The sequence below is a fragment of the Eucalyptus grandis genome, chromosome 9, assembly GCF_016545825.1.
Source record: "Eucalyptus grandis isolate ANBG69807.140 chromosome 9, ASM1654582v1, whole genome shotgun sequence".
NCBI lineage: Eukaryota > Viridiplantae > Streptophyta > Magnoliopsida > Myrtales > Myrtaceae > Eucalyptus > Eucalyptus grandis.
The window spans coordinates 29,262,910-29,279,468 of record NC_052620.1 but is presented as its reverse complement, the minus strand read 5'-3'; the positions used below and the strand labels follow the sequence as shown (position 1 = coordinate 29,279,468).

The 16,559-nt window shown below is 37.9% G+C and overlaps 1 protein-coding gene across 1 annotated transcript; it reads right to left on the bottom strand.

Annotated features, from left to right (window-relative positions):
- Window positions 1-4,722: 4,722 nt before the first annotated feature.
- LOC104419129 (probable WRKY transcription factor 75) lies at window positions 4,723-6,972 on the bottom strand. Its single transcript, XM_010030682.3, has 2 exons — window positions 6,387-6,972; window positions 4,723-5,190 (listed from the first exon to the last, which is right to left on the bottom strand). The coding sequence occupies exons 1-2, from the start codon at window positions 6,785-6,787 to the stop codon at window positions 5,013-5,015; spliced, it is 579 nt and encodes a 192-aa protein (XP_010028984.2). The 5' UTR covers window positions 6,788-6,972; the 3' UTR covers window positions 4,723-5,012.
- Between the last annotated feature and the right edge of the window lie 9,587 nt (window positions 6,973-16,559).

The window sequence follows — 16,559 nt, the reverse complement described above, 5'->3', positions numbered from 1 at the left end:
ACAACAAAAAGAGACACGTGGGCGTATGAGGGAGAAAGGATTAGGTTGCCCTGTAGATAATAACCCCCAACCTTCTCCCAAAATTCGATTGCTAATGGATTACTAAGGAGGGCGTTATGTCCCGTAAATAAAAGAATCGTCCAATCAGTTTTTCACAGAAGTTAACCATATGACGACGCCAATGCGAATTGCACCTATGAAATAGGATCAAGCTGTTTCTTATCCACACCTTGGACATTGTCCCAAGAAATATGAACTTGATTAAGGACAATCTAAAGTGTCTTCAGTTAAGGATACCTTACAAAGCCAATTACAAGTCCATGGGAAAGGAAGAATCGAACTTTTTTCTCACTTTTTATAGTATGTAGATAATTAGAAAAAAAAATCAGTATACAATGATAAGCGACAATGATACTGACAAATCCAGATCGATGAATGCAAACCCAACTCGTGTGTAAGAAATCCTATGGCCCATCTTACTGTTCATCGATTTCTCAAGACTTTATCTATTTTTGCATCGGATAATGATGATGATGACGACGACGACGACTACTTACAATGTGCATGCAACAAAGACGTGATGAGTTGGTTTAAGATTGAGCAGATTCTTGATCGAATCAAAAGGGAGGGTAGATCTGCATCTGAGTCAAGATGTGCTGTGAGTCCCTTTGTAGGTGGTCACCACCACGCCCTCGTCTTTGGTTAGCCACTGGACTTGCTTCTTCACGTTGCATCCCGAGTGCGTACAGCAATATAGCTTCTGCAAAATTGAACGTATGTCAAACGCTTGGATATACTGGTGTTGTGTGGTATAGCAGAAATGTGTGTAATGTGCAGTTCTTTTAGCCCCGTGTTACATAAATATTGCTTGAATGTCAATGCAAGTGGAGGTGTTTTTAGATCTTTTACATTCCATAAACAGGAAAGGGCTAGAATTATCATTGGCATGGACAATTGAGAGGATATTCGTGAGATTTTGTGAAACTATTGTCAATTATTCTAAAAGCTTAAGTTATTAGATGAAAGCGTGGTTTAATTTTTAATTATTTTAACACTTTCTTTCATGCTTAGTCTGGTCTTTTTACCTAGTATTAAACATGGATATATTTAATTAGGAAAGCAAATAGGGTCTGAAACGATTTGAATTTAGCATTTCAAGTTTTAATACCATGTGAGATTTTATAGGATCACTACCAATTGTTCAAAAAGTTTAAGTTATCAGATAAATGCGTGGTATAATATTTACCATAGCCGACTGTTCTAAAAGTAAGTTTTTAGATAAAGACGTGGTTTAATATTTAATTATTCTTATAATATTTTACTAGAAGTATTGTATTGACAATGATCATTTTGTATAGAATGAATCAACTGATTAATGATTGCATGCTAGTACGATAAATTTGAATATACAGTAAAAACATTGAGGGACGATACAATAATGATTGCATGCTAGTACGATAAATTTGAATATACAGTAAAAACATTGAGGGACGATACAATGTGAACGCATTCTTAAAAGCGTTGTTCATAGCTTCAACTTTGGTTATTTAACTTGGAGGAAAGTCCATCATTCGTTAATGATTACTACAAAATGTGCTTGGATTCTTTTGTAATGCCACAAGTAAATATTGATTCAATGAGCCTCAGAACATCATGGCTTGTTTATATGCAGTGTATGCCATATGTACCAGTTGGTCCAGTTGGTCCACCCAAGTCCGAGAGATAAGTGGGCAAACTTACACAATGTCCTCACATGAGCAAGCCCAACCTGCCCATCTTTGATCCCACTCAAATAAAAAATTGTTATATAAATCTCATGTGATTAATAGGCTTGAGCGACGTATAAGGAAAATGACACAAATTATCTATGAACTTTGATTCAATGTACAATATGGTACATGAACTTTTAATTTGTGGAATATAATCCCTAAATTTTAGCCCAACATGTAATGCCATCCATGAATATTTCATTTGTTTAGTGTGGTTCTTGAATTTTCGATACATGTTCAATATAGTCCTTGAGTTATATGAAAATGTTAAATGTTGTCATTCCCATTAATTAAAGTTCAGAGATATATTAAACATTTTCATATAATTTAGGGATTAGATTAAATATGTACCAAAATTTCATGGACGAGATTACACATTATGATAAAATTTAAGGACTACACTAAACAAACTAAAAGTTCAAAGCCGACATTATACATTGAGTCAAAATTTAATAATCATTTGTGTAATTATTCTTAATGCATGAGGTAACTAACAGATAAGTTGGTATAGTAACAAATAAAAATAGGTAACTAATAGAAAAGTTCCTAAAGTTAAAAAAAAAAAAAAAAAAAAAACAAAACAAAACAAAGGAAGAAACGTTAGTAACCAATTTGAATAAAAGTTGATAAATCAAAATTAGTAACCGAATGAGGGAAAGCTTATTAAGTCACACACACTTACACATATGTATAAGTTCATATAATTGTTAAAAAGTTCAAGCCGTTTTATGAGAAATATAAATAAAAGTTAGTAAATCGTTACAAAAGTTTTAAATTAAAATAATAATAAAAAGTTTGTAGTCGATTCAGATGAAATTGATAATTGAAAATTAGTTGGTTACTTAATTTGAAAAGAAAAATTGATAATTTCACATAAGAGTTGGTAGAATTAAGATATTAGTAAAACAATATAAGTTAATAAACTGCAAATTGCTAAAAAGTATGTAACTTAATAAAATTATTGAGAATCGTGTTAACTTAGGCCTTGTTTGTTTAAAATTATTTTTGTTCCCTAGAATAAAAATTTCTGTTCTTTTGTTCCAGGAAACAAAAAAAGAACAGAAACGTGTTTGATAAAACTCTTGTTCCTGGGAATAGATTTGGAACAGAAATAAGAAATAGAAAAAAAATTGCTTCTTATTTCCGAGAAATAATTTTTCTATCTCCTCTTTTTTTCTTCTCTTTCTTTTCTTCTTCTTCTTCTTCCTTTTGGTTGATCGCCGGCCTTGGTCGTGGCCAGTGCCAATGATCAGCTAGACGAGAGCCGATGACCTCGTCGAAGCGTCGCCAGCCCTCGGAGACGTTGAGGTTGGGCAAGGCTCGTCAGCCTAAGTCTCACCGTGGCTAGGCGAGGCCGAGCTTGCCCAACCACCGACAAGGCCAAGCTCGCCTAGCCATCGACGAGGCCATCCTAGCAGTGGCCAACCTCGCACCACCTGGGCGAGGTCGAGCCTCACCAATGGCCTTGGTGGCCAGGCGAGCCTTGCTAGGCCACCAATGAGGCTCGACCTCGCCCAGGTGGCGCGAGGCTCGCTTGGCCACTGGTGAGGCTCGATCTCTCCCAGATCTAGCGAGGCCAAGCCTTGGGGTGACCTGGTGAGGCTCAAGCAAGCTCGCCGCCCCTCGCGGTGACTTGGCGAGGCTCCGGCAAGCTCGTCGGAGCTCACCTAGCCAGTAGCTGGCCGCCGCCGTGGCTGACGACCGGCCACAAAGAGAAAGAAGGAAAAAAAAAAAGAAGAAAAAATGAAAAATATAATAAAAATAATAAAGTTATACAAGTTTATCAAACACATTTCTATTCCTGGAATATAAATTTTTTGCAACTACCAAGCACGTTTTTATATTCAGAAATTGTTTCCGGGAATAAATAAAAAAAAAACTATTTCTATTCAAAAGTTGTTCCCCAGAACAGAAATGTTACCAAACGTACTTTTATCGGCTAAAAAGTATGAAACTTTATTTCTCTACTAAACGGCTTCTTTTAAACTTAATATTTCTTTCCGATGGCGGCGGCATTTGGCGATCACAGGTAGGGGGTCATCTCAAAGACTGCGGATTTGTGAAGTTTTTCTTTTCTCTTTTTCCCTAAATAAGGAATTCATACAACTAGACTAATCAGATTTTCGTTTGTTTTCTTTCTCAAATAACCAAGGATTTTTTTTGGCTTATCAAGAATGAAACCGAGTACAATTTAATCAGATCTCAATCAAGAAAACCTTTTCGCACAACTTTAGATATATATTGAAGAAAACATATCGTATATTAAGATAGATTCGAGACGCCAACGCACTATATTTATGCAAAAAAACGCATGCCAAGTTCAGAAAAACATGAAATTAGTTTAGTTGAAAGGGGATTGGACAAGTCAAGATCACGAAAAAAAATCGAGATCCGAGGCAAGTTCGAGCGGCTTGACTCCTACACTTTCCTAGCTCAGTCGACAAGAAAATTACAAACCATTATGTGGATCTCAATAAATAATCCAGTCAATCCCGGGACAACCGGTCCAGCCAACTAGCACAGCGAACAAATTTATTCTGTAAGTGCAAAGAAATTCGGGTCGATTGGAAGGGGTTTTGTGACTTTGAGATTGGGTTTGAATGGTGAACGAGAAATCAACAAAAAGAGACATGTGGGCGTCTAAGGGAGAAAGGACTAGGCTGCTCTAGAGATATTAACCCAAACTTCTCCCAAAATTCAATTGCTAATCGATTACTAATTTGGGCATCATGTCCCGTAAATAAAAGAATCATCTGATTAGTTTGTCACAGAAGTTAATCATCTCACGACGCCAGTGCGGATTACACCTAATGAAATAGGATCAAGCTGTTTCATATCCATACGTTCAACCAAATGGACATTGTCCCAAGACATGTTAAAGATACCTTACCAAGCCAGTTACAAGCCCATGGGAAAGGGAAGAATTGATTTTTTTGTTCTTTTTTGAGCAATCTACCCTATAAATCACTTTTTATAATATATAAATAATTATATAAAAAACAGTTACAACGATGAGCAACAATGATACTAACAAATACATATCGATGAACCCAAACCCTGACACCTGTATAAGAAATCCTATGGGCCCCTCTAGTTGTCCATCGATTTCTCAAGACTATTTATTTTTGCATTCGATGGTGATGATGACCATGATGATGGTGATTTATGCAAGTTTCTCTTTACAATGTGCTTGCAGCTAAGACATGATGATTTGGTTTAAGATTGAGCAGATTCTAGGTCAAATCAAAAGGGAGGGTAGATCTGCATCTGACTCAAGATGTGTTCGAAATTCTCAGTCGATTTTTGGATGGGATGGGTGTGAGTCCCTTCGTAGGTGGTCACCACCATGCCCTCGTCTTTGCTTAGCCTCTGGACTTGTTTCTTTACATTGCATCCCGGATGCGTGCAGCGATAGTAACTTCTGCAAAATCAAACGTATATCAAACGGTTGGATTTACTGGTGTTGTGTGGTATAGTGGAGATGTAGGTAATGTGTAGTTCTTTTAGCCCAATGTTACATAAATATATTTTTGAGTATCAATGCAAATAGAGGTGTTTTTAGATCTTTTACTTGCATAGAAGAGGGATTTTATACACGGGGAAGGGTTAGAATTATCTTTGGCATGGACAACGGAGAGGATTTTTCACTAGAAGTATCGTACTGACAATGATCGTTGTGCATAGAATGATCAACCAAATAATGATTGCATGCTAGTACAATCAATATACAGTAAAAAATTGAGGGATGACGCAATGCGAACAGACTCCTAAACCTTTGTACATAACTTCGACTTTGGTCGTGTTACTTGAAGGAACGTCCATCATTCGTTAATGGTTACTACCAATGTACTTAAATTTGTACAAGTAAACATTGATACAATCACCCTGAGAACATCATGGCTTGTTTATATGCAGTGTATGCGGTATGTAATAATTCGTGTAGTTATTGTATAACTTCGGCATTTGATAAACTTCCATATTGTTGTAAAAAGAAAAGCAAGGAGACCATGGAATCAATTCGCAAATGATCTCTCTCTTTCTCTTGTCTTTAAGGATAATTTTACTCGCTGATCATGCAACTACATGCATCTTCTTAATTACTGTAAATATCTTAAATATCTCCAACATATGCCTTTGGATAACCTAAGATATTCCCTCTATAGCCCTTTTCTTCCAACAGTACGGAACAGAAATCATTTTGAATAAACGACATGTCGCATATGGTGATCCATTAAGAAGATCCGACAACGGACATCCAATGTTTAGAGGGTTGTCTGTTGAGGAATTTCTGATTACCACGCCACTTTGCATGCATTAATTTGTTTCACGTAACATTGGAAACCCTAGAAAAGCCAGATCTCGAAATTAGGGCTTGAGCTATTTTTTCTTCCTCTTTTATTTTTATTTTTATTTTTATTTTTAATTATCTTCCTTTTCTTCTTCATCTTTAAGAAATCGAAATAGTCCTGCTTCACTAATGTCTGAGGAAGTAATCAAAGTGAAGAGCTGCTCGATAAATTAGGAAGAAAGGAAAAGATAGATACTGGGAAAAAGAGATCTAAAGCATTTGTGACCTGGACCGACTGTGTAAGCATAGAAGAAAGAATGTGCACAGACCTGGGAAATCTGTTGTTCTTGACTGCTTTCTGTCCATACTTCCTCCATCGATAACCATCGTCCAGTATGTCCACCTGACTCCGGGTCTGGAAAGCGATTCTCGGCCTTCGGACCTTCTTCTCCCCCTTCTTCTTCCCAATTTTCTCAGCACCCCCGGATACCGAGCTCCCGTGAGCAGCATCGTACTCGGCCTTTGATCTCTGGGCGATCCCGTCTTCAGCGCCGCTCAATCCCAAGAACCCGTGGACCGACGAGCTCATCAGATGACTGCCGAAGCCGGCGCTGCTCTGGACACGAGAACCTCCGGCTTCGAACGCGAACGGGAAGGAGGTCAGCGGCGGCTGGGGCGGGGGCGGCCTGACATCTGCCGGGCACGGGAACAACATCTGGTGTCTTTCCATGAGGTGCGAACAGTTGGTCGTATGAGGGGATGAAAGAAGAAATGGAGGAGAAGAATCTGGTCTTGAATTGCTTTTGACGTGTTGATATTAGAGGGAAAGGCGGCCGGGGAGCCCGAAAGAGAGCATGAAAAAGAGAGCCAAAAAGAAAATAATAATAAAGGAGCTAAGCAGGTCCTCTAGATTCTGTCTCTACGACGGAAGGTGAGAGAAGGAGGAAGAAGTTTGAAACGTATATAACGATGCATAAAATGGTGGGTGGTAGAATCGTATATGGCACGAGGATATTTTCAAGATTTGGAAAATTAGGGCTTCGGGAGCGGACGTGATGGGTGCGTAGGGCATACAAACAAGACGGAGACGCGGGCTTGGAAAAATCGTGGCGGCTTTCATCATTAGGAGGACGAAAAGTTCTATGGCGGATCACAAATCTTTGTTTACTTGCGAGGGTTGGCCAAAGGGGAGGAAAAAAAGACGCTGCTGGCCTCCAAGCTCGCCTGTGATTGGCGCGTGACGCGCTCGAAAGATAGCGCTATCATCGCTCCTCGACGAGGTATTTGAATTCAGGTGTGTCGTTCCAATCGAGAATCGGTTTGTAGACTATTCCCCCACCTGAATTCGATTGGATAGGAGTCTTGACTACTCTCCACATAATTGAAAAACAAAATTAATCACACGTGATAAATTTATCACGTAAAATTATTAAGTTGGATGACACGTGACAGTTAACAAATATATCAATTAGGGATTTTACCTTCCATTTGTAATGTGTGCACTAGTTTGTGATTTTCGGTAGTATTAATTCAATCTAATGGCAACCATTTCTATGGTGGATCACAAATCTTTGTTTACTTGCGAGGGTTCGCCAAAGGGGAGGAAAAAAAGACGTTGTTGGCCTCCGCTCGCCGGTGATTGGCGGGTGACGTGCTCGAAAGATAGCGCTATCATTGCTCGACCACGGGGTATTTGAATTTAGGTGTGTCGTTCCAATCGAGAATCGGTCGGTAGACTATTCCCCCACCCAAATTCGATTGGATAAAAGTCTTGACTACTCTCCACATAATTGAAAAAAAAAAATTAATCACATGAAAAACCATAAATTAGTATATTTGTGATAAGTTTAATTTAAATTAATATACTTGTGATAAATTTACTTCAAGTTAATTTTTGTTAGATTTATTGCGTTAAATTATTAAGTTGGATGATACATGATAGTTGACAAGTATATCAATTCGGAATTTTACCTTGCACTGGTTTGTGATTTTCGGCAGTATTAATTCAATTTAATGGAAACAAATGAATGAAAAATTTGTCACAAATATTACCAGCTTAGAATTTTTCATGATTAAAAATAAATATGGATAAATTTGTCATAAATATATTAATTGAGAGCTTTTGGTGATTAAAAGATTAGTCTAGAATAAATTTGTTAGATATATATTAATTTAGGATTTTACTGTGACATTAACCATTAAAAAAAAGAGAGCAACCTTTATACATTATCAAGCACCACGCGTCATCCGTCGACAATTGAACTGATGTGAAACGCTTTCTTGCACACGTGGAAGCACATTGCGAGCCGTACTGCTAGAGATATCGAGTCGAAGCTGGACTCGACTTTGCCGGTGCATGCATGTTCGGGGAGACAGGAACGTGCCTATGAGCTTCCTCGGCCACCTTGGACCGCAATTTTCGTTCAACTCGTGAGTGCGTGATGATGATGGAAGATAAAAAGAAAGGTAAAAAGATCACTAGCGTTTCTAACAACGTGAAACTAATGACGCTCGTGGTTCGTGTATCTGCCTCCAATTCATTCTGCTTTCCGTCTTTCCCTGTAGCGTCGCTGCTACAACGTCAGCAAACAGGCGAATTATCTCTTTTTCCAGGATGAGGATCGCCTCCTTCATGCTTCTTCTGCTCATCCCAAGACGAGTTTTAAGGAGATAGATGGCTCCCCTGTAAACAGAAACATGCTTCTCTTTTTATATGAGAAAGCAGGAGGGCGGGGGGAAGAGACCAGCCACGCTACCCCCTCTAGGCATTACTTTTCTCATTCATGCGACAGTGTCATTCCATGAGTATATGTGCTCCTCGCCGCATCCTACCCGTGTCTCAGATATCAAGAAGTCTCTTGACACGAACCAACAAATGCTATAGGCAGAATCTAGCTAGATATTCAGCCACGATGTGACTCAAACTTTAGATCTCCTGAATTACACTATGACTCATGTACCACGTGTTAGTGTGCTCGGCGGTAATGGACCACAAATAATCGTTCGATTACAAGCTTGACTTTTTTTCTTTGGCTAAATAGTTGTAACCTAATTATCTCCTCAAAAAATTGTGGATCATCCATCACTCTTCTTTTGCGATTTTGTTTTTGCATTGTATCATCTATTGTTATAAACTCAATCGCTTCAAGTTAATAAGTACTCGACACCCTGATCATTATTCGACCATTCACCACCGCTGACACTGACAACCACCACCTCTATTGCTAATTTGGCCAATATAATCTCCACATGGCATGAAAGTAGATTATTTTATTGCATAATTTTCACTATACATATGTTAGGATCAAAATTTAACCAATTTGTTGACATGAAAAGAACACCTAGCTAAAAGAGGATTGGTTATCCACACTAGATATTTGAGCCATTGTTGACGATTGTAAGAGTGGCCGAAATTAATACACATCAATAACCATAAATCAACTATTGTTATACCACGGCAAATGATAAAAAATTGTCATAACATAACTAGTTAGCGATGACACTGGCGAAAATGAATGATAAGTTACCAATTGAGACACCGAATGAAGACAGGACGTTTGGGAGGTGCCAAGACACAGTTATAACATCCTGATTTGAAACCACTAATAGAAAGAGCAACAGATCCTGGAGAAGAAATAGAGCTAACCTAACAAGGTCAAAGGATCAAGGTGCAGTTTTGAAGGAGTAACCCCCGAAGGAAAAAAAAACATGGCATCGTGAGAACATGGGATTGAGTGGAAACATAGCCAAAACTGGTTATATCATAGGCACCATAAATACCAAAGCTCAACTAAGGGAAAGCCCCCCGTGCACAAACAAACAACATATTATAGTTTAAATCTCGCACTGTAGTTATAGTTTTTAGATTTGTGTGGTCAATTAAATTCCGATGTGTTTCTTAATTATAGTTTTTAGATTCTCATCTTCGATTAAATTTTGGCTTTACATCTTTACGTTTTCAGGCTTTATCATTGATTAAATTTTGGCATAACTTGTGTACATTTGGTTCCGTTTGAAGTGATTATGTTCTTAGGCTTGTTATCGCTTAAATTTCGGCACAATTTATGTATGTTTAGATCCATTTGAATTGAAATTATCAATTCCTTTGTCTATCTGTGATATTTCCCATCCGAAACCACCAAAGAACCTATCTTCTCTAATAAAAATCAAATAACGACTTTCAGTGAAAGCTATTTTGTCACGGAGTCAAATTCCGAGAAAATAGAGTTCACACGACGTTTATCATGCCTATTAATCACACAAGAACCGAATTTTTTCGGCTTCTTGATTACCTGCATATCCTTTGCATTGCTCTCAAACTCAAATCTATCGCACGCTTCATGAATCGCAGTCCAAGGAATTGATTAAGAAGGAGACGAATGTGCAATTAGAACACAAGGCAACTCAAGTTTTATGAGCATACAATTAAATTGAATAGTCAAGGGAAAATTTATCTAAAAAATCCTAAATCTTTATAATTTTTCCAATTTAGTCATAAATCTTTCAATTTTGCTACTCAAGTATTTTCACATTTTATCAATTGAGTCAATCTAATCAATTTTACTTGGAACGTTGATAATTTTTAATAATATTTTAATATTTTTCCTCTTTTTTTTTTTTTCAAGTGTGACTGGTGAAGGTCGCCGAGTCCTCACCAAATGATGGGAAAGGCGGCCTTGCTGACGGGGCACAATGGCCTTGCCCAAAGTTCATTAAGCCAAAAAGAGAGAGAGGGAGAGATAGAAAAGAGCAAAATAAAGGAAAAATACAAATTAAAAAAGAAAAAAATATAATTAAGAATTGTCCATGTTAACATCAATCTAGCCACATAGGATGATCATTGCCAATGTTAGCAAATTTCAGTCAAAATTGGTTAGATAAATTTAATTGATAAAATGTGAAAAGATTTAGGACTTGATTGGCGAAAACTAAAAATTTAGTATTAAATCAATAAAAAATTTAATGAATTTAGAATTTTTGGATAATTTTCCCAAGATCAAAAGAGTCAACCACGTGGGTTTGAACTTTGAACTTGAAAAGCAAGGCTGCCACTTTTTTTTTTTAGTTTTTTCCTTCTTAGTCTCCGATTAGGTGAACCGCATGCAGCAGCCGATATTCTTTTCGAATCACCGAGTTCAAAACCTCTTTCGATTCGGCGAATACTCAATTTCGAAAAATCGATTTTCGGTAGCGGAAATGTCGTTGATACCACTTCTTCCCGTTGCAGGGATACGCAACTTCGACAGCTAATATCAAACGATAGAGTTGCGTCCCCCTCAGGTAGAGTCGTGAAAACGAGGCACGAAAGGGAGGGTCTTTGTAAGAGCTCATCAGCATCGACGATCCCCGCTTCCCTCCAATCGTGCACTCATTCAATGCCATCCATTCAGCCGCGCATTGACAATTTCTTGAATATCGGCACAAATTAAGCTCACTTCAGCCAGTGGATGAGACGTTTTATGTAGGAAAATTGTCCAAGAAGTTCTAAATCTATTTTACTTTGGCCAATTCAATTCTAAACATTTCAATTTTACTAATTAAATCCTTAGCATTTTGGCAATTTATCAATTGAGTCCATTTGGCTGCAAATCGTTGATGCGGATGCTAGTTGTCTAACTTGACATCATTGACACCGATGTGGATGATTTTTGTAATTTTTTTCAATTTTTCAATTTCTTATTTTTCTTTTCCTTTTTTTCTTTGCTTTTTATATTCTTTGGTTAGTTTTGGCGAGGGTCACCAACGGTTCTCATCGGCCACAAAGGCTGGGGGTGGACCGCCTCAACCATTGCCAATAGCACCGCAAAGGCCATGGGCGAGCCATCACAACCTCGCTAGCTGCAAGTGAGGCCTTTGTAGCCCCGTTGGCCATAAGCACGAGCACGAAGACCCTCACCATATTTGAGTAAGGTCCTTTGTGGCCTCGACAGCCACGAGAGATGCCTCTAGTACCGATGAGGGTCATCGGCACAGAAAAAGAAAAAAAACAAATAAAAACGAAAATAAAATTAATAAATAAGAACAAGAAATTTTTTTAAAAAAATTACAAAATGATCCACATTAGCACCAACGGTGTCACGTAAGATAACTGACGTCTACATTAACAATTTCTAGTCAAAATTAGCCAAATGAACTTAATTGAGAAAATTGCCAAAATGTATATCACTCAATTGATAAAATTAAAAGGTTGGCCAAAGTGTAATAGATTTAGAACAATTTGAACAATTTTTCTTATTTATCCCTCATTGTTAACATCCAAAAATGACCAAATCCTTTTAATAGATGTGATGCTGATATAGAGCTTGGTGTTAGTCAGTTTAAGTATTAATAAGAGGTTGTGGGAAGAAAGTTTGCGGACAAACACAAGTATTAACGATTGAGATGACGTCGTTATACAGCTAGGTTTCAAGCGATTGGACCATCAATAAGATTTCATGGGTCAAAGAGCTTGTCGGCAATTTTGAATACTGATAACCAAACGTTGTTATCGATATATGATGACAATTGGCAATTGATTAACACTTGGTGAATTTAGCCGACTACTAGAGGTAGAAGACTGAGAGCGATGAGGATGCCGATTGAAGAGTTATCAACAATTTGTAGAGAAGATTGATGTGTAATCGCAGAGAGCAATCTTAGAGCCTAAAGCTGAACTCGATGACAATTGAAGAGTTGTTACTGCTTATAGATGAGATGATGTGCAGTCGTGGATCTGTTAACGGAGCCAAAAATCATGGGCATGCGGTCTTGGCGTGAGCTGGAGTCCTCTAATTTGTAGGGGATTTTATTGTCCTTCTGATTTGTAGAGGATTCTATTTTCCCAATCTGTAAAGGCTTGACTTGTAGAAGAAGTCCGTCTGATTGTATATATATGGGTCTATACATACTTGATGATTAAGGAGAAAAAGAAAAATAAAAAGAGGGTCAGGGAGGCTTACCCGAGGATATAGGCACATTGCCAAACCTCACTAATTCTTGTGTTTTTCTTCTCTTCTTCTTCTTGATCTACGTTTAGATTGTTAACATGTGGTTGTAACTTTCTATTTCAAAATTAACCATTTGGGAGCAGTTACAATTTGTAAGACACCATATAACCCGTGTTGAATTATTGTAAGGAATATCTCATAGCCATGAGATAACTTTGAACCGCTCAATCTATCACTTTATTGGTTTTCAGTACTTGCACTTAACTTTTTCATATTCCAATCCAAACTATCATTGAAATTTTTTTTTTTTTTTTGGTAAATGTAAGATATATATTGACTTTTAACCAAGAAAGCTATACGGCAAGAGAGACTCGGCACCAACAAAACCTGTACTCACAAAGACAAACAAGTCAAAACGAGTGGAAGGGTACCAGTAGAAAAGAAAAAGAGGGGAAGGCCAAACAGTGGCAGCCCTCCAAACGAAATCAACAGGAAAGATCGACACCACTAAGGCTGCATGTCTTCCTCTAGAGAACAGAAACAAACGGGGCAGCCAGCAACGGCAAACCTCATCCAAAAGAAAGGCAAAACCAGGCCAAGCCAAAGCTCAAGCTGAAAAACTGTCATTGAATTCAAGTACAGTAAAAATAAGAAATCGACATATGATGAAAGATATTTCGTCAATTGAGACAGGCGAAACACTCGCAAAATAATAATGGGATATAATACCTCCAATTTCTTTTGCAAACTTTGGCAATTTAATAAGAGTATAAAGTGATGCCCCGCAAATCTAGAGACTGCTAAGAAAAGAGACTTGAGAAGCTTTGCTATGGGGAAATGTCATTTTCGGCCCCTACACGATTTCAACGACGACTGCGCACGAAACCTCTAGGAATCCTCGGGCAATCGAAGTCCGATGTTAAATTCAACTGCACGTGAGCCGACGGACCACAAATTTCCACGTGGTCCCGATGGTGGTCACTTTCCTTTCTAGGGGATATTACTTATTCAGGGGTTGTCTGAACAGGTGATGACGGATGAGTGGCTGCCATGCCTTTCTTAGGTATTGAATTTAAGAATGATTACGTAAAAGTCAGGAGATATCTAAATCTTTCTTTCTACGCATGTTCAACCGCTACGTTGTGAATTTGGTCGCGAGTGAAACCTTCTTTGACATTAAAAAAAAAAAAAATAAAAAAAAAATAAAAAAAATTGAGAATGAAACCGATGAAGCATTGTTTTTCATTGAGATGTTGTACAATATATATAAAGAGATATCGTCATCTATAATTATGATGAAAATTAAAAATAAAAGACAATAACTTTATCTCCATGAAAATTGAATAAAAGACAAATCAGAAAAAATCTCCAAATGATTAACATGTTGATGCTTTGCTTGATGTGTTATCTTCATGGTGATTTATGGAAGATTCTGCACTATAATTATTCTCCCTTTTGATTTGTTACTTCTAACATGAATGAGAAAATCCTACAATGAATGACGTGCTTAGCTCATGAATCAAATTCTAAGTTTTCTAAATTCATTTCCACTTAAACTATTCCAAAAGTTCATTGAATAACGCTTTGAAACAGTTTTATAACCTAAAAAGACCATGGAATTATAGTTTCTATCCAAAAAAAAAAAATGCCATGTTATGTTTTCAGTATTCTCGTTTCAACAAAATGAAAAGGAGCATAAAAACAATGGAATTAAAGTTATAATCTTGTGTTTGATGCAATCAGATTAATTACTTTGGTTTGGTATCTGTTTTGGTTTGGTTTCAAAGTGTTACCACCAAGCTGATTTACAAGTAAGAAGTTTGATAAATATTTAGATTATCTAAACTCAGCGTGCAATGATGAAAATTAACAACAACAAAAAAAGCACTGATTCCTACGCACTTACCGAAGAGAGAGAGAGGGGGGGCTATAATCACATCGAAACATTACATTATGTGATTTAACTAAACAGAATAACACAAAAGATCATTAACTTTTCTCCTGTGAGTATTATTCAAAATCAAAAGTGAGTTAATAATAGTCAGCTTGAGAAGTAGAAATCTTTCATCACTAGCGTAGAGGAATCTTGAATAGGAAGAATTGCTTGGTTAGACTAAATTACAAATTAATTGGTTCAATTTTATCTATCTTTAAAATTACAAATCAAAACTAGACCAACAAACCAATACAAAAAAAAAAATTTAATAAAAAGATCAAAACCGAAACCAAATCATACCAATAAATCAATAAAACAGATTTTTTTTTTTTTTTTTTTCAATTTGGTTTGATTAGGTTCGGCTCAATCAAACCGTTTTCGGCTTGTCATGGACGCTCCTGCTCCTTGGCCCTTGGGGACCAAACGGGTAACTACAAATGAAAGTAGTGGGCTCATGTGGTCTGACACGTGTTCATTGCCGGGAGGTGGTATGGCCTTGCCTTTTTATAGGTAGGCACGGGCCGCACACGCACAGTAGAAGAGGCCCTTAAGTCTTGAATCAGTAATTTCGGGAAAATTGCGGATAGCCGAATCTAAAGTATCAAGTAGGGACTAACGCGAAAGTCAGCAGCTCCCCGTGCCCTCTCCCTTGACACTTCCAACAAATTTCGACTATCGATGCAAATGGTCCAGAATTTGACAACTGCCCTTGCTCAAAGTGATGTAGACAGACAAGTAGGACATCGACTGGAGATAGAAATCGGGATCAAAATGCAGAAGAATTAACAGTTACGCAACTTAAATACATTGATCTGGCATGATTTTTCAAGACGCTAACCTTATCTTGTCTCCATTCGCGCAAATAAGGACTGCGTGTCAGTCTCATTTACAGCTTGATTTCTTTTATCCTTTTATTTGCTCGCCTGGCAAGGCAATCGGGGTTCTTGAGGCAAGAGATTACTCGTCCGGATCCAAGTTGATGTGGACTAGGAACCATCATGGTCGTCGACCGAGTGTAATAATTGATCGCTTTTGTCACATGGGTCCGAATTTCCATAAGAACTTTTAATTGATGTCACCTCGGATCCAGTTCGATCGACTAAGTAAGGCCATGCCCGTTCCTACATATATATAGAAAAGAAAAAAAGGACTTTCGCCATCACATGGAAAGCCAGCGAAAACTCCTGAGCCGGAGGGCCCCTCCCTGAACCGCAACGTGAACCTGATCGATCACGTGAAATCCCAACAGAGATCACCAGATCCGATGCTCGGGTCCAGGGACGACGTACGGACGCTGGGGCTACGAACCGTCGCGCATTCGTCATTCACGGTGAGAAATTGACCATTTTGTCGCCCCCCAGAAATTTTCCAACCGGTAGGCCCTCGGGCTATTGAAGTCATCTCAGCAACCTCTCTCCATCTCTCTCCCCGTTTCACTGTTCTTTTTCTTTGCCTTTCGTTTTCCTCAACTTGATCGCGTGGAAGTCCGTCTCCTTATAAAATAAGTTCCGATTGACTTCTCAAATTGTTGCATTGAACCACACATTATATAATTATTTTCGGGCAAATCTATACTATTACGTCGGGACTTTCCTCTTTTCTCATTTTATATCCTCCTAATACGTTCATCAGCATGCTTT

What these genes read in the sequence shown, in the direction of transcription:
- LOC104419129 (XM_010030682.3), bottom strand. Translation starts at nt 6,787, where the DNA reads ATGGAAAGACACCAGATGTTGTTCCCGTGCCCGGCAGATGTCAGGCCG. An exon ending in AAGAACAACAGATTTCCCAG is followed by an intron (nt 5,191 to 6,386) that starts GTCTGTGCACAT and finishes TTGATTTTGCAG; the next exon opens with AAGTTACTATCGCTGCACGC.